The sequence below is a fragment of the Oncorhynchus masou genome, chromosome 26 (genome assembly GCF_036934945.1).
Source record: "Oncorhynchus masou masou isolate Uvic2021 chromosome 26, UVic_Omas_1.1, whole genome shotgun sequence".
Classification (NCBI taxonomy): domain Eukaryota; kingdom Metazoa; phylum Chordata; class Actinopteri; order Salmoniformes; family Salmonidae; genus Oncorhynchus; species Oncorhynchus masou.
In genome coordinates, this window is record NC_088237.1 from 15,608,439 (window position 1) to 15,632,711 (window position 24,273).

General features: G+C 45.4%; 1 protein-coding gene and 1 pseudogene across 6 annotated transcripts in view; one reads left to right on the forward strand and one right to left on the reverse strand.

Annotated features, from left to right (window-relative positions):
• Positions 1-19,455, reverse strand: part of LOC135514870 (coiled-coil domain-containing protein 136-like) — a 59,129-nt gene extending 39,674 nt beyond the window's left edge. For 3 of the 6 annotated variants that reach the window (XR_010451743.1, XM_064938541.1, XM_064938537.1), the window contains exons 1-2: positions 11,507-11,777; positions 10,767-11,043 (exon numbers count right to left, since the gene is read on the reverse strand). Coding sequence is in view for 5 of the 6 variants with exons in the window: in XM_064938541.1 (XP_064794613.1) it covers positions 10,767-10,818 (52 nt within the window). In the remaining variant the exon portion in view is untranslated. Of the gene's footprint in view, positions 1-10,766; positions 11,044-11,506; positions 11,778-11,814; positions 11,876-19,201 lie in introns of those variants that run through there. The other 3 variants (XM_064938539.1, XM_064938538.1, XM_064938540.1) reach the window with 3 other exon arrangements.
• A 206-nt stretch (positions 19,456-19,661) lies between these two features.
• On the forward strand, positions 19,662-24,268 carry LOC135514873 (protein SCO2 homolog, mitochondrial-like; annotated as a pseudogene).
• Positions 24,269-24,273: the final 5 nt, after the last annotated feature.

The following is a 24,273-nucleotide window of genomic DNA, read 5'->3' on the forward strand; positions in this document are numbered from 1 at the left end:
GGCACAGCCAGAAGAGGACTGGCCACCCCACATAGCCTGGTTCCTCTCTAGGTTTCTTCCTAGGTTTTGGCCTTTCTACTGAGTTTTTCCTAACCATCGTGCTTCTACACCTGCATTGCTTGCTGTTTGGGGTTTTAGGCTGGGTTTCTGTACAGCACTTTGAGATATCAGCTGATGTACGAAGGGCTATAGAAATAAATTTGATTTGATTTGATTTGATAACAGAACCTGTAGCAGGCAAAACCCCGAGGACTAACTGTTCAGATTTTATTTTTTTGCCTCTCTCTGTGCCCTGACTTGTTATTGCCAAGGGATATTTCTTAGGAACCTGTTTTCAGTTCTTCCACTGGATGTCACCAGTCTTTGGAATTTGGTTGAGGTTATTCCTTTGTGCAATGAAGAAGTAGGCCAACTAGGAACTGGGGACACTTTTGTGAGTTGCGCAAGACGTGAAAAGTGGCGCTGGTTTGTTTTCTTTCCTGTATTGAACACAGATTGCCCCGTCTACAATTTGATTGATTATTAACGTTTAAAAATACCTAAAGTTGTATTACAAAAGTAGTTTGAAATATTTTGGCAAAGTTTACAGACAACCTTTGAAATATTTTGTAGTGACGTTGTGTTTTTTATAAGCTATTTTTTTCTGGATCAAACATGCTTTATAAATGGACATTTTGGATATACAGTGGGGCAAAAAAAGTATTTAGTCAGCCACCAATTGTGCAAGTTCTCCCACTTAAAAAGATCATCATAGGTACACTGAGAAAAAAAATCCAGAAAATCACATTGTAGGATTTTTTATGAATTTATTTGCAAATTATGGTGGAAAATAAGTATTTGGTCAATAACAAAAGTTTATCTCAATACTTTGTTATATACCCTTTGTTGGCAATGACAGAGGTCAAACGTTTTCTGTAAGTCTTCACAAGGTTTTCACACACTGTTGCTGGTATTTTGGTCCATTCCTCCATGCAGATCTCCTCTAGAGCAGTGATGTTTTGGGGCTGTTGCTGGGCAACACAGACTTTCAACTCCCTCCAAAGATTTTCTGTGGGGTTGAGATCTGGAGACTTGCTATGCCACTCCAGGACCTTGAAATGCTTCTTGCGAAGCCACTCCTTCAGTGCCCAGGCGGTGTGTTTGGGATCACTGTCATGCTGAAAGACCCAGCCACATTTCATCTTCAATGCCCTTGCTGATGGAAGGAGGTTTTCACTCAAAATCTCACAATACATGGCCTCATTCATTCTTTCCTTTACACGGATAAGTCGTCCTGGTCCCTTTGCAGAAAATCAGCCCCAAAGCATGATGTTTCCACCCCCATGCTTTACAGTAGGTATGGTGTTCTTTGGATGCAACTCAGCATTCTTTGTCCTCCAAACACGACAAGTTGAGTTTTTACCAAAAAGTTATATTTTGGTTTCATCTGAACATATGATATTCTCCCAATCTTCTTCTGGATCATCCAAATGCTCTCTAGCAAACTTCAGACGGGCCTGGACATGTACTGGCTTAAGTAGGGGGACACGTCTGGCACTGTAGGATTTGAATCCCTGGCGGCGTAGTGTGTTACTGATGGTAGGCTTTGTTACTTTGGTCCCAGCTCTCTGCAGGTCATTCACTAGGTCCTCCCGTGTGGTTCTGGGATTTTAGCTCACCGTTCTTGTGATCATTTTGACCCCACGGGGTGAGATCTTGCGTGGAGCTCCAGATCGAGGGAGATTATCAGTGGTCTTGTATGTCTTCCATTTCCTAATAATTGCTCCCACAGTTGATTTCTTCAAACCAAGCTGCTTACATATTGCAGATTCAGTCTTCCCAGCCTGGTGCAGGTCTACAATTTTGTTTCTGGTATCCTTTGACAGCTCTTTGGTCTTGGCCATAGTGGAGTTTGGAGTGTGACTGTTGTGGACAGGTGTCTTTTATAATGATAACAAGTTCAAACAGGTGCTATTAATACAGGTAACGAGTGGAGGACAGAGGAGCCTCTTAACCTCTTACATCTATGGGGGCGCTATTTCATTTTTGGATGAAAAACGTTCCCGTTTTAAACAAGATATTTTGTCACAAAAAGATGCTCGACTATGCATATAATTGCTACCGTTCGAAAGAAAACACTCTGACGTGTCCAGAAATACAAAGATCTTCTCTGTGCGTGCCCTATAACGTGAGCTTCAGGCAAAACCAAGATGAGATGGCATCCAGGAAATGACAAGGATTTTTGAGGCTCTGTTTTCCATGATCTCCTTATATGGCTGTGAACGCGAGAGGAGTGAGTCAACCCTTTCTGTCGTTTCCCAAGGTGTCTGCAGCATTGTGACGTATTTGTAGGCAGATCATTGGAAGATTGACCATAAGAGGAAATTGGTGCGCAAAAGTCACCTGCCAGTATTTTTCCATACGATACAGAGAGTAAAGCAAGCTTCCACGAACTGCATGTCAATGAAGAGATATGTGAAAAAACACCTTGAGGACTGATTCCAAACAACGTTTGCCATGTTTCGGTCGATATTATGTAGTTAATCCGGAAAAAGTTTGACGTTGTAGGTGACTGCATTTTCGGTTTGTTTCGGTAGCCAGACGCAATGTAGAAAACGGAACGATTTCTCCTACACACAGACGCTTTCAGGAAACACTGCGCATTTGGTATGTGACTGAGAGTCTCCTCATTGAAAACATCAGAAGCTCTTCAAAGGTAAATGATTTTATTTATTTGGTTATCTGGTTTTTGTGAAAAGTGCTACATGCTACACAAAAATGCTAGCTTTGCATACTCTTACACAAATTAGTCAATTTCTATGGTTCAAAAGCATATTTTGAAAATCTGAGATGACAGTGTTGTTAAGAAAAGGCTAAGCTTGAGAGCAAACGCATTATTTTAATTTTATTTGCAGAAATCGTTAACGTTGCGTTATAATGAGCCTGAGGCTTTAAAAATCCGGGATGGGGAGTTTCAAGAAGTTAAAGAAGAAGTTACAGGTCTGTGAGAGCCAGAAATCTTGTAGGTAACCAAATACTTATTTTCCACCATAATTTGCAAATAAATTCATTAAAAACCTACAATGTGATTTTCTGGATTTTTTTTCTCATTTTGTCTGTCATAGTTGAAGTGTGCCTATGATGAAAATTACAGGCCTCTCTCATATTGTTAAGTGGGAGAACTTGCACAATTGGTGGCTGACTAAATACTCTGCATTTTCCCTGGCAATTGGCCAGTTGAGACATTTGCGTCCCGCCTATCCCTAACTAGTTTTAAAACTACAACACTGTCTCTCCTACAACATTGTACCTGCTTTAACCACCCACTGCACAACTCACACTCAGACACCAATGTCAAGTTCAAGAGCCTTGTTTGTGCATTGTACAAATCCCTACACGCGGAGTCTGGGGAACAGTCCGGCTAGTTGATTACCTATCAACTAGACTCCGTAACATCATCCTTTTCAATAGAAAGTGCAAACATAAAGGCATAACATGAAGTTCTTAACAGTCAAGTCATAACAATTGAAAAAGCATTACATTTTCTTGTTACTTCAGTTGTCATCTTCCTTTTAAATGTTTGTTTTATTTTAAATGTTTAATTAACAGAGGACAAGTTAACAGTCTCTTGCTTACAGAGTAAGCCTGTCCGGTGGCTTGCACAGCCGACCCACCCGTGACTAAATATTGGCTCTGAAAGGGGTAGGGTTAGGGCCACGAGCTGGAGAGCTTGGTGAGGTAGAAATCTCACCTTCAGTTGGCTCATGTTTCAATTCTGCGTTGTAAGATCGCTTTCCATGGGTCGTTGCTGTTGCACAAGGCCCTGCTTAACAGTTTTTTTGTAATCTTGACAGCTGATTCTGCCTTGCCATTTGCTTTTGGGTGTCTTGGAATGGTCACGTGGTCAAACTCCCATTCTGAGGCGATACGCTTGAACGGTGCAGTGAATTGTGGGCCATTGTCTGTGATTACCTTGTCAGGCTGACCTTGCCTTGCAAACTGTGCCTTGCAAGCTTTATGACCGTCTCTGCAGACAAGTCAGGGAGCAGTTCAATTTCCCAAAAGTCAGAGTAGTGATCAACCATGAGAAGATAGTCCTTTTGTCTGTGGCTGAATAAGTCCATGCTGACGATTTGCCAGGCCCTTGTGGGCAGTTCATGTGACATCATGGTTTCCTTTTGCTGTTCAGGAGCGTACTCGTTGCATGTGGTACAGTTGCTGACAAAGTCTTTAATTTCTGCTTGCATGTTTGGCCAGTATAATGTTTCACGGGCCTGGCGGTAGCATGCGTCACCTCCAACGTGACTGGAGTGTATGGGGGTAAGCATCTCTGGACGTAGTGATTTGGGAATAATGACCTTCTGACCTCTGAACAAGATGCCATTTTGCACGCTGATCTCATCTCAAAAGGTCCAGTATAGGTAGTGATGGAATCGCTGGCAGGAGAAGACGATGCTGAGGCACTCTTTCTCAATGTGTGCATAGTTTTGTTCGGTGGGGGTGAGCGCTCTCGATGCAAACGCAATGGGCTGGCCTTCGTGCATAAGGCAGCATCCAAGTCCCCTGGCTGGAGTCGCTCTGGATTGCGATAGGCTTTGTGACATTGTAGTAGCGCAACACTGGCATGGATTAAGCCAGAGATTTCATCTCCTGCACTGCGGCCTCGTGCTTGGGTTGCCAGTGTCATGGTGTGTCTTTGTCCAGCAACCGGCGCAGAGGCTCACAAACTGCTGATAGGTGTGGCATGAACTTTGCAAGATAGTTTGCAAAACCGATAAGACGCTGTACTCTTTTTGCATCAGACGGGCTTGGCATGTCGAGGATCGCTCGGAACTTGTCTGGGTCTGGCTACAGGCCTTTTGCTGAGAGAATGTGGCCATGGAAGTGGACGCCTTTCACCTTGAACTGCAGCTTCTTCAGGCCAAGGCGAAGCTTAACTGATCGGCAGCGCTCCATCAGTCCCAGGAGCTTCACATCGTGGTCGCGTTCTGATTCTTTGTCTGTGTCACCACAGCCAACAATCAGGACATCATCGGCAATGGGTTCAATGCCCTTGAGCCCAGCCAGTAACTCGTGCTGCTTACGTTGGTATATCTCAGGCGCCACTGAGACACCAAACGGGAGCTTGAGCCAGCGTTTCCGACCACAGGGGGTCCAGAAGGTAGTCATGAAGCTGCTTTCTTCGTCCAGCTTGCATTGAAGGAATGCATCTCGGGCATCCACCAAGGTGACGATCCTAGCCTTGGGAAGCTTATAGAGGACATCCTCTAGTGTCGGCATGATGTAATGGGATCGTTTCAGTGCTTGTTTCAGATGCTTTGGGTCGATGCAGACCCTCAGCTTCTCTGTTTTTTTCACTATGACCATATTGCTGATCCAGTCAGTTGGTTCAGTCACAGATGTCATGTGGCCATACTTGTCCAGCTGGGCCTTCACAGCCACTTTCATTGCAATGGGCACATTGCGAGGAGCACACTGGACTGGAGTGATGCGCTCATCCACTTCAAAGTGTACCTCCCTAGGCACTGATTCAACGGGCCTGTTGAATACATCGTCATATCTGCTGAGTAGTTGTTCTTTGGACAGGGGTCGATGCTGGACATGATCCACAATGTGCAGGTCATTTGGTACAGTGAACTGCATCAGTCCCAGGTGTTCGCATGTAGAGCCTGAGAGGAGAGGATGTTGACTGGTTTTCACAATCTCAAACTCCAGCTTGTGTTTGCGTCCCCGAATAACATATTCGGTATCAAAGGTGCCCATAGAGCTCATTAGCTCTCCTGAGTACAGCTTTAGTCTAATATCGCTGGGCATTAGATGTGTGTCAGGTGCCAGATTGATTTAGTCTTTGTAGCTCATTACGTTGCATGTAGCACCGGAATCCAGTTGACATTGTTGTTGCTTGTTGTGTAATCGTAGTGTCACAAACCATTTCTTCCCTCTTGAGTGTACAGCCCCAATGGATTCATGCATGTAAATGTCACTTTCACTGTTCAGCTCTGAACATTGAGTGACATCATCAACACAGAGAATCTTGCCCTCACTCACCCTTCTTTTGCTTTTGAGATACAGTTTTGCAAAGTGATTATTAGTTCCACAAGCTCTGTGTGGTTTTCCGTAGGCAGGGCAGTGCTCTTTGCCACGTGTGTGTTCCCACAGTATTTACATGCTACGGGGCTCTGTGTTCACCGTTCGTGGTGAATTGCTCTGCCTCGATTGGTTTTGTCTGAATGTCTGCCTAGCAACAGCGTGAACAATATCAACATTGGTGCGTGGGGTTTCGATTTCCATTGCTCTCATTCTCATGTCAGTGACTTCAGCAGTGCGGCACATTTCTAATGTTACTAATGTTAAGTCTCTCTCTCTCAGTAGACGCCGGTGCATATCCTCATTTGCAATTCCCAGCACTATTTTGTCATGAATCAATTCATCTTTCAATCCACCGTATTCACAAGTTCTCTCAAACGGGTTACAAAATTGTGTACTGACTCACCCTCTTCCTGTTTGCAGCTTCCGAAAACGAACGGCTCGTAAAATGATGTTTCTGGCGGGTTTGAAGTAATTCTCCAATGCATTCAATATAGCCTTTGCATCACACTGTTGTCATGCTGTGAGGGTGAGATTGTGCCGGTAGATATGCCTGCATTCGCTGCCCAATAAACTCCTCAGAGTTGCAGCTTGTACCTCGTTGGGTTTCCCAGGTAGACCGGTCGCCAGCGCATAGTCCTCGAATTCATCCCTGAAGTTGTCCCAATTAGTATTCCAGTCCCCTGTGAGAACCATGGGATTTGGTGGCAGAATGTTCGCTGCCATAGCAATGGAATTGGAGATTTCTTTGCCTTCTGTCATCGAGGTAGGTAGTGATGCTAGCTAGCTAGCTAACGACGAGTTGATCAGTGTTGTGAGTAGGAAACGGCGTGTGTTCGCATATGGAACGTAACTGCGCCTATACTGTACTTAGCTACAAAAATAACAAACGTGTTTTCCGAGCCACTTCTGATACCATGTTTCTGTATGATATGTTGGATAAAGGAATAAATACAGACACCACTGTCAAGTTCAAGAGCCTTGTTTGTGCATTGTACAAATCCCTACACGTGGAGTCTGGGGAACAGTCCGGCTAGTCGAATACCTATCAACTGGACTCCATAACAGGAACCATACGTGTGATTAGACCATGGCTAAAATGAATGTTACTACAAGCTTCACTCCGTTGATCTATGTGTGTGTGTGTGTGTGTGTGTGTGTGTGTGTGTGTGTGTGTGTGTGTGTGTGTGTGTGTGTGTGTGTGTGTGTGTGTGTGTGTGTGTGTGTGTGTGTGTGTGTGTGTGTGTGTGTGTGTGTGTGTGTGGGTGAAGTGGGATTTTTGGAGTAGCAGATACCTTTTGGTAACATGATATCCTCGCCGGTCCCTCTCCCATTTACACTCCAAATTTTTATATTTTTGTCTTAACATTTTGTGAAGGCAAGGAAGAGTCGCCTTTCTATGCGAGTAGTAGCTAGGTGGCAGTCTGGCTAGCTGGCTTTAGCCTTGCTAAAAACATTGCGAGCCAGCTAGCCTTTTTAGCTTCCCACATCTCCATGTGAAATAATCAGATTTATAATTGTATATATATTTTTGTAACCTAAATCATTATTCCAGTTTAATAGGCTCCTTGTGTGTTCATTCCCATATCAGCTAAAACATAAACGTTATCATGTTTTGGTCGTGGAGAAAATAGCACGTTTGGTTTACTGTTTGAACAGTTACTGAGATTATATTTGGTTTTAAATGCAAAATAGGCTACTTTGATGAATAGCCTATGAAGCATATAGATCAGATCAAGAAACCAAGCGACAAAACTTTTCAGGTCGTAAAAAGGATGTTGAATGCCGGAGTGTTACAAGGAGTCGCCCCTTTTGTAACAAACAACATTGCAACACTCTGACCATAATTATATTCTCCTGATTCCTGCTTACAAGCAAAAACTAAAGCAGGAAGTACAAGTGACTCGCTCAATACGGAAGTGGTCAGATGATGCGGATGCTACACTAGAGGACTGTTTTGCTAGCACAGACTGGAATATGTTCCTGGATTCATCCAATGGCATTGAGGAGTATACCACCTCAGTCATCGGCTTCATCAATAAGTGCATCGAAGGCATCGTCCCCACAGTGACTGTACGTTCATATCCCAAGCAGAAGCCATGGATTACAGGCAACATCTGCATCAAGCTAAAGGCTAGAGCTACCGCTTTCAAGGATCGGGAGACTAATCTGGACGCTTACAAGAAATCCCGCTATGCCCTCAGAAGAATGATCATACAAGCAAAGCGTCAACACAGGATTAAAATTGAATCCTACTACACCGGCTCTGACGCTCGTCAAATGTGGCAGGGCTTGGAAACTATTATGGACTACAAAGGGAAACCCAGACGCAAGCCTATCAGACAAGCTAAATGCCTTGTATGCTCGTTTTGAGGCAAGCAACACTGAAGCATACACTAGAGCAACAGCTGTTCTGGATGACTGTGTGATAATGCTCTCGGTAGCCAATGTGAACAAAACCTTTAAACAGGTCAACATTCACAAAGCCGCTGGGCCAGACGGATTACCAGGACGTGTATTCGAAGCATCCGCGGACCAACTGTCAAGTGTCTTCACTGACATTTTCAATCTCTCCCAGACGGAGTCTGTAATACCTACATGTTTCAAGCAGACCACCATAGTCCCTGTGCCCAAGGAAGCGAAGGTAACCTGCCTAAATGATTACCGTCCGTGGCACTCACGTCGGTAGCGATGAAGTACTTTGAAAGGCGGGTCATGGCTCACATCAACAGCATCCTCCTGGACACCCTAGACCCACTCTAATTCACATACCGCCCCAACAGATCCACAGATGACGCAAGCTCAATCGCACTCCACACTGTCCTTTCTCACCTGGACAAAATTAACACCTATTTGAGAATGCTGTTCATTGACTACAGCTCAGCGTTCAACACCATAGTGCCCATGAAGGTCATCAATAAGCTAAGGAATCTGGGACTAAACATCTCCCTCTGCACCTGGATTCTGGACTTTCTGATGGGCCGCCACCAGGTGGTAAGAGTAGGCAACAACACGTCTGCCACGCTGATCCTTAACACTGGGGCTCCTCAGGGGTGTGTACTTAGTCCCCTCCTGTATAACCTTGTTCACCCACGACTGCACGGCCAAACATGACTCCAACACCATCATTAAGTTTGCTGACGACACAACAGTGGTAGGTCTGATCACCGACAATGATGAGAAGGCCTATAGGGAGGTCAGACAACTGGCAGTGTAGTGCCAGGACAACAACCTCTCCCTCAATGTGAGCAAGACAAAGGAGCTGATCGTGGACTACAGGAAAAGGCGGGCCTAACAGGCCCCCATTAACATCGATGGGGCTGTAGTGGAGCGGATCGAGAATTTCAAGCTCCGTCGTAAAGAGGAATCAACAAAACCTATTCCCCCTCAGGAGACAGAAAAGATTTGGCATGGGTCCCCAGATCCTCAAAAGGTTCTACAGCTGCACCATTGAGAGAATCCTGACCGGTTGCATCACCGCCTGGTATGGCAACTTCTCGGCATCTGACCGCAAGGCGCTACAGAGGGTAGTGCGTACGGCCCAATACATCACTGGGGCCAAGCTTCCTGCCATCCAGGACCTATACAATAGAGGAAAGCCCATAAAATTGTCTCCAGAGACTCCAGTAACCCAAGTTATAGACTGTTTGTCTGCTACTGCACGGCAAGCGGTACCGGAGCGCCAAGTCTTGGACCAAAATGCTCCTCAACAGCTTCTACCCCCAAGCCATAAGACTGCTGAACAATTAATACATTCGCCACCGGACAATTTACATTGACACCCCCCCCCCTTTTGTACACTGCTGCTTCTCGCTGTTTATCATCTATGCATAGTCACTTTGCCCCCAACTACATGTACAAATTACCTCAACTAACCTGTACCCCCACACACTGACTCAGTAGCGGTGCTTTCTGTATATAGCCTCGTTATTGTTATTGTGTTATTTTTTACTTTAGTCTACTTGGTAAATATTTTCTTAACTCTTCTTGAACTGCACTGTTGGTTAAGGGCTTGTAACTAAGCATTTCACGGTAAAGTCTACACTTGTTGTATTCGGTGCATGTGACAAATAAAGTGATTTGATTTGATAAAGGATTCACACAGAGGTCATAGGTTACATTATAAATACTTAGGCTGAATGTCCCAATTCAAACAAAACAACATGATGTTTAATGCCAGGAAAACCCCTGGGGATTTCAAAGCTGAAAGTATGTACACAGAATTCCCATTGTTCTGATGATTGACTATTTACCCAGCATCAGCATTTATATTTGGATGTGTAAAGCCAATATGTTAATAATATTAAGAGTTTATGAATGTAATATTCACAGAGCTCTGTGATCCAGCTAGCTTACAGTCTCTGTTGGATGACGTCCCTGAGTAGTGTCACTATGGAAAGCTGGCAGGCTGTCTCTCCATCCCTCTGAGATGAAGCCTCTCTGTTAATCCGTCTGTCCTGGTAAACACAGGCCTCGCTGACTGGCTAACACAAACACACACAAACAGACACCCACACACATACACTGGCAGAGCCTTTATGGCTCACACACTCACGAACACAACATGTTGTGTACACATCCATGGAGTCATTGGTATGTAATACACACACACACACACACAGGCACACAAACAACACACACATGATAGTGTGATAAGCACACACACACATACACATACACAAACAAACACACACACTAACCTGCAGGGTCCATGACCTCCTCGATGACCGGTGGCAGGCGTAGTCCGTCCATGGTTGCCCTGGCAACTCAGTGTGGGGGATTAGGGGGGAGGTGTCGTGTGGGTCCAGATGCTCTCTTGCACTGCAGAGGTCAAGTGATGGATGAGTATAGGGGGCCCAGGGCAGAGAGAGACAGGGGGAGGATGACGCAGACGAAGCCCAGGAAGGCTCCTCACGCTCCGGGTAGACTCAGCCGCAGCAGCCCCTCCATCCTGGAGGTGAGAGAGACGTACGGACGCTGGAGATGAAAGAGACAAACTGAGCGAGGGACCGCAGTCTGAGATGCATGCAACAAAGAGACAAACGGTACAGCTCTCTCTCTCAAACTCACAATTCACTCTCTAGACCTCCTTTTGTTTTAATACTGCACTCATGTCTCCTTTTTACTTGAGCTGTAATTCTATAACCCTTTCCTGTCCTATTCTCTCTCTACCACTGACCAATTCTCTCTCTCTCATTTGCATGGTTGGTCCCTCTACTGGTTTCTCTCTACCGTCTCGGTCTGGGTATCAAACACGTTTGATGCCCATGCTTTTGCATCCCATCTCTCGCTCTACCTCTAGCTCTCCCTCTCCCTCTAACTGCTCTTTCTGCTTCTTTAACCACACGGGTCAAATCGAAGGCATTCCTTTCACCATCTAGCACACATATCTGTAAGCACAAATATCAAGTAAATATAGACACACACACACTGTATTTACCTTTAATGAGATTCAGACCTTGGAGCTCTGGATGCTGACAACCTATTCTCCTGCAGCTTGCGATTCATTTTCCGTCGGTCGTTCACTCCTCCCTCCATCCTCTCTCTCTCTCTCTCGCTCACACACACACACACACACACACACACTCTCTCTCTCTCTCCCTCCGATTCTCTTTTCTCGTTGTGTTAACTATGCAGGCCTCATTAGTAAAGGTTCTCATACTAAATACTGCTGTCTGATCCATTCGTCTCCTTCTATCCTCCCTCTATCTTTCCTTATAGATCAAAACGGCTTAACCCTTCCCTTACCTGCTGTTGGTCCGTCAGCTGTAATCAATGAACATTAGGTCATTTCATCCAGCCATCGAACCTGAGAGCACAGATTGTATGTCATGAATACACAATGAACTTGTGATGTGAGTGATTTAACCCTTCGCTGCACTGAGGACGGGTACTGGGGGGAGAGACTGATGACACGATGAGGGACTGATGAGGGAGGACTCTTGTGGGTTCTCACAGCTGCCGTGTACCTTCAGAGAGACATGAACCACTAAGGGGGAAAATATGGTATCTGGTATCTGTCATTCTGCGAGCAGCATCTTGTCACATCTACAATGCTTTTGAAAGCTTTGTGTAGCAAGAACCTTTAATATTCATGACTATCAGAATGGCATCAAATGGAACTAAAGTAGGCTACTTGTCAGTGCTGATTATTCTCAAACTATTCATTACGAATTTTGATCAGTCATGGAAATAAAACTACTGAAAACAAATTGGCTCCCAATTTAAAAAAAGAAGATGGAGAACAAGCTATGAGGTTTTGATGAAGGTAAAGCCAACGAGCGCAAAAATAATATTGCGATATTGTCAACACGATAAGACATATCGTCAAAATATTTAAAATGTATTATGTATTATGGTATCTGTCATTCGGCAAGCCTTTGAAAGCTTTTCTCCTTCGTGTTGCAAGAACCCTTAACATTCATTGCTATCAGAATGACATCAAATGGAACCAAAGTAGGCTATTTGTCAGTGTTGATTAATGTCAACAGATGTAACTATGTGCTCTCAGTTTTGACATGTCATTGTGAGCACAAAGGCCATGAAGTAACAAACTGCACTCCACAATACACAATGACGTTATAAAAATGGAACTGCGACGAACTCAGAGCATCACACGAATCGAGGCGGAGGGGTTGCTAGGCAACCAAGTCCACTGGACCGCATCACATGAAATAGGCTAGATGAACAAATTTTTCAAGCTAAAAACAAAACTACAGAGAAAAGTGAAACATTCTTAACAGTCAAATCTCATCTTTCCTTGTGAGATGTTGACTGTTGAGGGGGTTTTAATAGATGGTCCTTACTAGCCAATGACTGAAAGTTTCAGGAAAGACTACAAAAGTTCAAAGTTGACTTTGAAGGGTTTTCCCATCTTTGCCAGAACACCCTGGTATCCTCTGCCCTGTGGGTTTTTTCTCTATCAGATGGTGAGTCAGTAAACCTGACTACTGTGAGTGTGACTGAGCTGCTGTGCATCCCTGAGCAACACTGCAGCATAAGTTATATAAGGCAGGCTTTCAGAGGACCAGAGAGTGAGAGAACACTACTGAGTGAAAGGAAGAGGGAAGGGAGTGTACCCAGAATTTTGACAAATGGAAAAGTCGAATTGCATAAGCTAGCAACACATATAGGTTTTGCTCCCACCACTGTGCCGCACAGAGTGGAGGTTTCTGCTGTGTGCTATCCTATGAGAGATGCTATGAATGCCATGCTACCGTCATCAGGAGGTAAGTGGGGACGTACAGTCTGTTAACACACATGGATACACACACACACACACACACTTGATAACCATGCCCTGGAGGACCCTGTGTCCTGCTCTCTCCAGAATATCTCCTCTTCCCCCACACACACACACACACGATAACCATGCCCTGGAGGACCCTGTGTCCTGCTCTCTCCAGAATATCTCCTCTTCCCACCCACACACACACACACACACACGATAACCATGCCCTGGAATGCCCTGTGTCCTGCTCTCTCCAGAATATCTCCTCTTCCCCCCCCCCACACACACACACACACGATAACCATGCCCTGGAGGGCCCTGTGTCCTGCTCTCTCCAGAATATCTCCTCTTCCCACACACACACACACACACACACACACACACACACACACACACACACACACACACACACACACACACACACACACACACACACACACACTGGTATAAAGACAAGAAGACAAGCAGGCTGTGAAAACTAGCCTAACCTTGCTGTGGGCTAAGACAGGATCTTACCGTCTCTCCTCTCATCACTGCCCTAGCCTCGCTATGGGCTAAGACAGGATCTGACCGCCTCTTCTCTTATCACTGCCCTGACCTCGCTGTGGGCTAAGACAGGATCTGACCGCCTCTCCTCTCATCACTGCCCTGACCTCGCTGTGGGCTAAGACAGGATCTGACCGTCTCTCCTCTCATCACTGCCCTGACCTCGCTGTGGGCTAAGACAGGATCTGACCGCCTCTTCTCTCATCACTGCCCTGACCTCGCTGTGGGCTAAGACAGGATCTGACCGTCTCTCCTCTCATCACTGCCCTGACCTCGCTGTGGGCTAAGACAGGATCTGACCGTCTCTCCTCTCATCACTGCCCTGACCTCGCTGTGGGCTAAGACAGGATCTGACCGCCTCTTCTCTCATCACTGCCCTGACCTCGCTGTGGGCTAAGACAGGATCTGACCGCCTCTCCTCTCATCACTGCCCTGACCTCGCTGTGGGCTAAGACAGGATCTGACCGTCTCTCCTCTCATCGCTGCCCTGACCTCGCTGTGGGCTAAGACAGGATCTGACCGCCTCTTCTCTCATCACTGCCCTGACCTCGCTGTGGGCTAAGACAGGATCTGACCGCCTCTCCTCTCATCACTGCCCTGACCTCGCTGTGGGCTAAGACAGGATCTGACCGCCTCTCCTCTCATCACTGCCCTGACCTCGCTGTGGGCTAAGACAGGATCTGACCGCCTCTCCTCTCATCACTGCCCTGACCTCGCTGTGGGCTAAGACAGGATCTGACCGCCTCTCCTCTCATCGCTGCCCTGACCTCGCTGTGGGCTAAGACAGGATCTGACCGCCTCTTCTCTCATCACTGCCCTGACCTCGCTGTGGGCTAAGACAGGATCTGACCGTCTCTCCTCTCATCACTGCCCTGACCTCGCTGTGGGCTAAGACAGGATCTGACCGTCTCTCCTCTCATCACTGCCCTGACCTCGCTGTGGGCTAAGACAGGATCTGACCGTCTCTCCTCTCATCACTGCCCTGACCTCGCTGTGGGCTAAGACAGGATCTGACCGTCTCTCCTCTCATCACTGCCCTGACCTCGCTGTGGGCTAAGTCTGGATCTCCCAGTCACTCCTGTCATCACTTCTCTGGGAAACACAAACATTCACATTTAAACAGGCAGGGAAATGGAGTGTGTTCATTGCCATTAAGCCAGGTTTATGCTAACACACACGCGCGCACACACACACACACACACACACACACACACACACACACACACACACACACACGCACACACGCACACACACACACACACTCTGCAGGTCCATTTGGTAAAAAGGAGTTGTGGCTCGGAGAAAACATCAACACCATAAAAAAGGCATATCCTCTAATTGTTTTTTTGTTTCCTATTTCCACCAGCCATAGGAGCAGCTGACAGACTTGCTCCGTATCAAAACACGGGCAACAGTTTACAGTCAGGTGCCCCAGTTAGCATGGGAGAGAGTGAAACTGGGTATTCCCGGCTGGAGCAAGGCAGAACACTCTGTTGGAAACACATTGTGACCTTGTTCGACACAGCTGGGCCAGAGTTGGGATCAACAGAAATGTCATTACAATACCCTTTCTATATTATATATCTATAATAATATGCCTTAGTACCATAGTGAGGTGAAGGAATATTATTGTACCTAAGGAGGTTCTAGCAGTGAAAAAACGTGGGAAAATGTTAGGTTGGCCTAATGTGTGTAATAACTATATCTTCTGTGTTTTAAACCAGCATGGCTATAATAAATCAAATCAAATTGTATTTGTCACATGCTACGAATACAACAGGTAGACCTTACAGTGAAATGCTTACGTACAAGCCCCTAATCAACAATGCAGTTTAAAAAATACAGATAAGAAATAAAAAATAAAACATTAAAGAGCAGTAGTAAAATAACAATAGCGAGACTATATACAGGGGGTACTGGTTCAGAGTCAATGTGCAGGGGGACCGGTTAGTTGAGGTAATTGAGGTAATATGTACATGTTGGTAGAGTTATTAAAGTGAAGATAATAACAGAGAGTAGCAGCAGTGTAAAAGAGGGGGCGGGGGGGAATGCAAATAGTCTGGGAAGCCATTTGATTAGATGTTCAGGAGTCTTGTGGCTTGGGGGTAGAAGCTGTTTTAGAAGCCTCTTGGGTCTTGACTTTGCTCTCCGGTAGCGCTTGCCATGCCGTTGCAGAGAGAACAGTCTATGACTAGGGTGGCTGGAGTCTTTGACAATTTATAGGGCCTTCCTCTGACACCGCCTGGTATAGAGGTCCTGGATGGCAGGAAGCTTGGCCCCAGTGATGTACTGGGCTGTACGCACTACCCTCTGTTGTGCCTTGCGGTCGGAGGCTGAGCAGTTGCCATACTAGGCGGTGATGCAACCAAGCTCTCGATGGTGCAGCTGTTGAACCTTTTGAGGATCTGAGGACCCATGCCAAATCTTTTCATCACCTCTCTTTTCAGAGAGAGGTGATGCGGCCTGGCTTCTCTGGCGAGAGACACAGCCACCTGAACCGTGACCCTCACACCCACCACTCCTAACAGAGCCATGACCCTCACACCCACCACACCTAACAGAGCTGTGACCCTCACACCCACCACTCCTACCAGAGCCGTGACCCTCACACCCAGCACACCTAACAGAGCCGTGACCCTCACACCCACCACTCCCACCAGAACCGTGACCCTCACACCCACCACTCCCACCAGAGCCACACGGAGAGAACCAGCAGGACCTCTGCTACCGGCTGTCCAAGTCCCGTAAGAGGAGCAGGGAGGGTCGGGACGAACTTCAGGTTTCCTCCGGCTGCAAAAGAAGCAGAGTTGAGCACTCAGCCTACAGCATGGTGCACCCAAGGCACTGAAATGACTTTGAATTAGATATTTTCAAATTAGTTTAATTTAGAGCTAAATATGAGTTACTTGTTGTTTAACTCTTGAGTGTCTGCCTGATATTTTCTCCCAAAAGCATGCACATACTATTAATATGCGCCTGTTGTGGAATTATTAGATATTACCTGTTAGATATTGCTGCACTGTCGGATAAACATTTCACGACACTCGCAACAACATCTGCTAAACATGTGTATGTGACCAATACAATTTGTGTGCGATCAAATAACCCATTCCTCAAACATTTGACGAGAGGCCTAAGTGGGCAATAGGCTAATATGGTTAGCAAGTTTAGCGCAAAGGGAATGCGACACAGACTGTGAAATGACCTGGATACTGCAGCCCTGTTGTCTGCTCAGCATATTAATTAAAACATGGAAACCATAGAGAGGGAGAAACATATGTGTTTTACACAGAGAGAGAGAGAGTGTCAATGAAGAACAAAGAAGAAAAAAATGGGGTGACAAGGAGTAGTCACTGACAGAAAGAGAGAAGGAGAGAGAAAGTGAGAGAGACGTGAGGTGGTTGAGTGAGTGAGGGGATAGTGTTTGACAGAGAGAGGGAGAGAGAGTTTGAGAGATTGAGAGGAAAGGATTGAAGAGGAAGAGAGATTTAATTACTGTTCTTGTTCCTCAGTGACCACAGTGGTTTGGAATAGGGAGCCTGCCTATTACTGTCAACACAGCAGGGCCAGAACTCACACACACACGCACGCACACACACACACCCACGCACAGCATGCACACACACACATGCGCACAATACCGAACCCACACACTAGCACCTAAATTGACTTCTAAAAGCCAGATCTGACTTCATTTTCCAAACTATAACAGAACAGACTATTCCATTTGTGTTTATATAGAATACTGCCACACACTGTGTTTCCTTATGGTGAGCTCACAGGAAATTAAGAGGTACATTTTTCCCTTGAATGTCACAAAAGGTCCCCAAAGCACCATAATATCCCTTTACATACAGCGACATGTAAATGATCTGAGCCGTTGAAAACAACCAGAGACAGTTAGATAAGAGATGTCTGTTGAGTGCAGAGCTGTAGTGGGAGGGACATGGGTGGGCAGGGTATTAGGATGAAGGGATTTATCTAGGCTGTTTTCACCTTTGGCTAGGAGACAGTAGATATACACACACACACATTGTTTTTGCTCTGGGCTAACACTGGGGGGGGGGGGTCTGGGCTGCTTTTTTTCATTGATTTGATTTCCTCTAATCATAGTTCTGGATCTGACAGGGCTCATTAGTGTGTGAATTTCTGCCCCGGAGACCAAGGCAGAGCGGCCTGAATAACATTAACATTTAAACCAGCACACTAATAACAGTGCAGCATAATAATCACCACATTCATTGCATTACAGCTATACCACATAATGCCTCTTATAACAAGAAATGGCTTCATAACAAATCGCTAACATAAGCCCAGTAATTACCTAAAATCTTAATATCAAAACACTAAACATTAGAGAGACTACACAACCCAGCTCTGCTTGACTCAAATTAACTCTACCACACTAGTTTTAATTCATCAGCAGACTCAGACTCAATTTACATAATCTAGTTATTATAGCCTGGGTACTGCTTGGGGGCATTTACATTTATTACTGTAGAACAACACAATGCATCTTACCAGAAGGACAACATTGTATTATGCACTACATGCACCACTACTACGTCGGTAAAAATATCAAAATTAGTTTTTAATATGAAAGGCAAACATATACCATGAGAAAGAGACAGAGGAAAAGAAAGAGATGAAAAACAGCCGTATTCATAGATTACAACTCCAGTGAATAAAATGAAAAGAGAGAGGAGAGAGGGGAGGGAGGGAGGGGAGAGGAGAAGGAATATGGGCCAGAGCTGAGGTTAGTGACCAAAGCGAGTAACTATAATAATAAAATCAAATGTTATTGGCCGCATACACATAGGTATTTTGCATTTTGAGTGTCGTGAAATGCTTATGTTTTCCGCTCTCTAACAGTGCAGTAATACCTGACAATACAAAATAAAACACGCAAATCCCCAAAAGAAAAAGAAAGGAATTAAGAAATATTAGAACGAGCAATGTCAGAGTCCGGAATATAAATATACAATATATGTATATGATGGTGTGTATTGACATCATGGACAGTATATATAATATGACTCATCCAGTGGCGCACGCACACATGTACACGCACACACCATGGTATAAAAACACACCACTACTATAAGCATGGAAAAACAGTCTGGAAGTGAGCTCAAGTGAATCAATGATTTCCTCATCAAAATCACAAGCTACACCAGTACATAGAGATCAAATATATCATCTGTGGTCGGATAAGGAAAAAAACACATTCTGCCGTTCATTGATTGCGATGTATTTACCCTAAACATAAATTGCTGTGTCGGCCTTCATTCTCAGACGAATAATGGAGCAGGATTGGTGAGAGGTAGCAGGTTGCAAGATAAATAGAATGGAGCCTACCTTTTCAGTGCCGAGTTTAGTTTTTTTTCTCTCTATTTTTGTATTTGTACCTGTTGCCCTATTCCGATGATGTCTTTAACCATGGAAGTATCTAACCATGCGGACATGTCCGATGAAATCATTGGATATCCAGTACCAACAAATTACCTACACGTGAAAGAAAGAAGATAAACTGAAAGAATTCATGTACATTTGAACTCTGCAGCATGTAGGAGAGACAACAGCACCACCTAGTGGAACGTCTAGGACAGAAAGAGATATACACGAATCTGCCCATGTGACTTCAACATGTAAAATAAAAACTATTTTGTAACAACACAATTGTCAAACACATTTACCAATTGTTGTATTGTTCACAATAGTCGTTTTTGTTTTGTTTATTTATTACATATCGGTATTGTCGAATAAACATATCTGAAAAGACCAGGACATGTAACATCAGTATCACATGAGCAGCGTGTGCATTTAAAGGTCGACCAGACAGGAAGTTGAGGTAGCTAGCCTTACGATGTTATCCATTATAATGGGATAGTATAAGATAACCTGCATGTTGAATGAAAGCATGACTACTTTTAAAGAGTTATATCATTACTCATAAAAACGTCTGTATCTAAAGCAGGTAGGTTTTAGGCTTAGCCAGATAGCCAGCCATTCAAGCTGGACTGATGCAGTTTAGCTTGAGTCGCCTACTAGTCAGTTTTTAAACCTGTACTGTCTTGGTAGTAGTAATGTGTTGTATGGTTTGACAGGGCCAGGACAATTACAGAGCTAAATCCTGTGGTGTTATTAGATTGAATGATCATCAAGGACAACAACCACCCGAGCCACTGCCAGCTCACACTGCTGTCATCCAGAAGGCGAGGTCAGTACAGGTGCATCAAATCTGGGACTGAAAGATTGAGAAACGGCTTCTATCGCAAGGCCATCAGACTGCTAAACAGCAATCACTAACTCAGAGAGGCTGCTGCCTACATTGAGACCCAATCACTGGACACTTTAATAAATGGATCACTAGTCACTTTAAACAATGCCACATTAAATGTTTACATATCTTACATTACTCATATCACATGTATATACTGTATTTTATACCATCTACTGCACCTTGCCTATGCAGCTCGGCCATCGCTTATACGTATACCTGGCTATTCTTTAAAAGTGCCTTCCTCGCCATCTTAAATAAGCATGTGTAACGGATGTGAAACGGCTAGCTTAGTTAGAGGTGGGCGCTGAATAGCGTTTCAATCGGTGACGTCACTTGCTCTGAGACCTTGAAGTAGTGGTGCCCCTAGCTCTGCAAGGGCTGCGGCTTTTGTGGAGCGATGGATAACGACGTTTCGAGGGTGACTGTTGTTGATGTGTGCAGAAGGTCCCTGGTTCGCGCCCGGTAATGTGCGAGGGGACGATTTAAAATTACACATGCCCCTCTCAAAAAATGTAGAACTAGGAATAGATATAGTCCTTGGTTCACGCCAGACCTGTCTGTCCTTGACCAGCACAAAAACATCCTGTGGCGTTCTGCATTAGCATCGAATAGCCCCTGTGATATGCAACTTTTCAGGGAAGTTATGAACAAATATACACAGGCTGTTAGAAAAGCTAAGGTAAGCTTTTTCAAACATAAATTTGCATCCTGTAGTACTAACTCAAAAATGCTCTGAGGCTAGGAAACATTGTCACCATCGATAAATCCGCTATAATTGAGAATTTCAAAAAGCATTTCTCTATGGCTGGCCATGCTTTCCACATGGCTACCCCTACCCCGGTCAACTGCCCGGCACCCTCCACAGCAACCCGCCAAAGCCCCCACCATTTCTCCTTTACCCAAATCCAGATAGCCGATGTTCTGAAAGAGCTGCAAAATCTGGACCCCTATAAATCAGCTGGGCTAGACAACCTGACAATTGTTGCAACTCCTATTACTAGCCTGTTCAACCTCTCTTTCATATCGTCTGAGATTCCCAAAGATTGGAAAGCTGCCGCGGTCATCCCCCTCTTCAAAGGGGGTGACACTCTAGACCCAAACTGCTACAGACCTATATCTATCCTGCCCTGTCTTTCTAAGGTCTTCAAAAGCCTAGTTAACAAACAGATTACTAACCATTTCGAATCCCACCATACCTTCTCCGCTATGCAATCTGGTTTCAGAGCTGGTCATGGGTGCACCTCAGCCACGCTCAAGGTTCTAAATGACATCATAACCGCCATCGATAAGAAACATTACTGTGCAGCCGTATTCATCGACCTGGCCAAGGCTTTTGACTCTGTCAATCACCACATCCTCATCGGCAGACTCGACAGCCTTGGTTTCTCAAATGATTGCCTCGCCTGGTTCACCAACTACTTCTCTGACAGAGTTCAGTGTGTCAAATCGGAGGGCCTGTTATCCGGACCTCTGACAGCCTCTATGGGGGTGCCACAGGGTTCAATTCGTGGGGCGACTCTTCTCTGTATACATCAATGATGTCGCTCTTGCTGCTGGTGATTCTCTGATCCACATCTACGCAGAAGACACCATTCTGTATACTTCTGGCCCCTCCTTGGACACTTAACTAACCTCCAGACGAGCTTCAATGCCATACAACTCTCCTTCCGTGGCCTCCAACTGCTCTTAAACGCAAGTAAAACTAAATGCATGCTTTTCAATCGATCACTGCCCACACCTGCTCGCCCGTCCAGCATCACTACTCTGGACGGCTGACTTAGAATACGTGGACTACAAATACCTGGGTGTCTGGTTAGACCGTAAACTCTCCTTCCAGACTCACATTAAAAATCTCCAATCCAAAATTAAATCTAGAATTGGCTTCCTATATCGCAACAAAGCATCCTTCACTCATGCTGCCAAACATAACCTCGTAAAACTGACCATCCTACCGATCCTCGACTTCGGTGATGTCATCTATAAAATAGCCTCCAACAATCTACTCAACAAACTGGATGCAGTCTATCACAGTGCCATTCGTTTTGTCACCAAAACCCAATACACTACTGACCATTGCGACCTGTACGCTCTCGTTTATTGGCCTCCCTCGCTTCATACTCGTCGCCAAACCCACTGGCTACAGGTTATCTACAAGTCTCTGCTAGGTAAAGCCCCGCCTTATCTCAACTTACTGGTCACCATATCAGCACCCACTCGTAGCACGCGCTCCAGCAGGTATATCTCACTGGTCACCCCCAAAGCCAATTCCTCCTTTGGTCGTCTTTCCTTCCAGTTATCTGCTGCCCATGACTGGAACGAATTGCAGATCTCTGAAGCTGGAGACTCACATCTCCCTCACTAGCTTTAAGCACCAGCTGTCAGAGCATTTTACAGATCACTGCACCTGTACTTAGCCTATCTGTAAACAGCCCATCTATCTACCTACCTCATCCACATACTGGTATTTATTTATTTTGCTCCTTTGCACCCTAGTATCTCTACCTGCACATTCATCTTCTGCCGATCTACCATTCCAGTGTTTAATTGCTATATTGTAATTACTTCGCCACCATGGCCTATTTATTTCCTTAACTTACCTCATTTGCACTCACTGTATATATACTTTTTGTTTTCTTTTGTTCTACTGTATTATTGACTGTGTGTTTAGTTTATTCCATGTGTAACTCTGTGTCGTAGTATGTGTCGAATTGCTACGCTTTATCTTGACCAGGTCGCAGTTGCAAATGAGAAGTTGCAAATTCTCAACTAGCCTACCTGGTTAAATAAAGGTGAAATAAAAAAATAAGTACATATTCTCATTAACCCAATTAGATTTGTGTGTATTAGGTAGTTTTTGGGGTATTGTTAGATTACTTGTTATATATTACTGCACTGTCGGAACTAGAAGCACAAGCATTTCACTACACTCGCATTACCATCTGTTTATGTCACCAATAAAATTTTATTTGAATGGGCTGGTATGCCTTGGGAACACATAGCTTGCTTACATTCTCACTTTTCCGTTTTCCCCTAGTTACCACAGCCACAAAGTCAACATTGGCTAGATCTTAAAAACACATTAAAATAATTAGGTTCGGTGTAACACTCACATTTTAAGAAGATAAATTGTAGAAATAGACAGGGTTTGTGGCTGTGGTGACTAGTGATGACCCTTTATTCTCAACCCCCCATCTAGGTTTGCTGGGGGAAATATGCTGGGACTTGTATGCTTCATAGGGGGTGACCTCCATGCTACGTCGGGAAGACTCCTGAGATGCACCTTGAGGTCTTCAACAGACTTCTGGCTCCACACACCACCCCCAGAGGGCATGGCTCGCCTCACAGGCACCCCTCTGTGGACACCATACCCCTAAACATAGGACAGGGCTATATGGCCCTTTTACACACCCACAACAGACACTGGGGAGTTCCCGTGGCCCCTTCTCCCTACCCCTTTTCACCCAGAGGGTCACCCTCTCCCAGGGAGCCAACACCTCCACAGCCAAGATCAGGCTGCGAACGCGGCTGGTGGTCATCCTGCTTTTCGGCGGGGGACTGCTTGGCACCTGGTGGTACGTGCGTAACGAGAAGCAGCAAAATCACCAAATGCAGCGTATAGAGTAGTTGAAAAAGGTAGCCCTGGGCCAGGGAGACTTCAGCCTCCGACCACAGGGGGCACCGCAGGACCAAAAGAGACTTCCTGGGTCACTGGGTGCTCCTCTACTTTGGCTTCACCCACTGCCCTGACATCTGCCCCGATGAGCTGGATAAGATATCTGCTGTGGTCAGCGCTCTGGACGAGGACCGGTCTCTCCCCGCGGTCCAACCACTTTGTGACGGTCGACCCGGAACGAGACGACGTGGCGGCCCTGGAGAGGTACGTGAAGGACTTCCACCCCCGGCTGATCGGCCTGACGGGTACCCCAGAGGAGGTGAAGGTGGCGGGGAAGGACTACAGGGTGTACGCCAGCCCTGGACCGAAGGATGAGGACGGGGACTATATAGTGGACCACACCATCCTCATCTACCTGGTCAACCCAGATGGGCTGTTCCTGGACTATTACAACAGAATGAAGGACGACGTGCAGATCGCTGAGCGCGTCAGGAACCATATGAAGAGCTACGTCAAACTCTCTGAATGAATGAC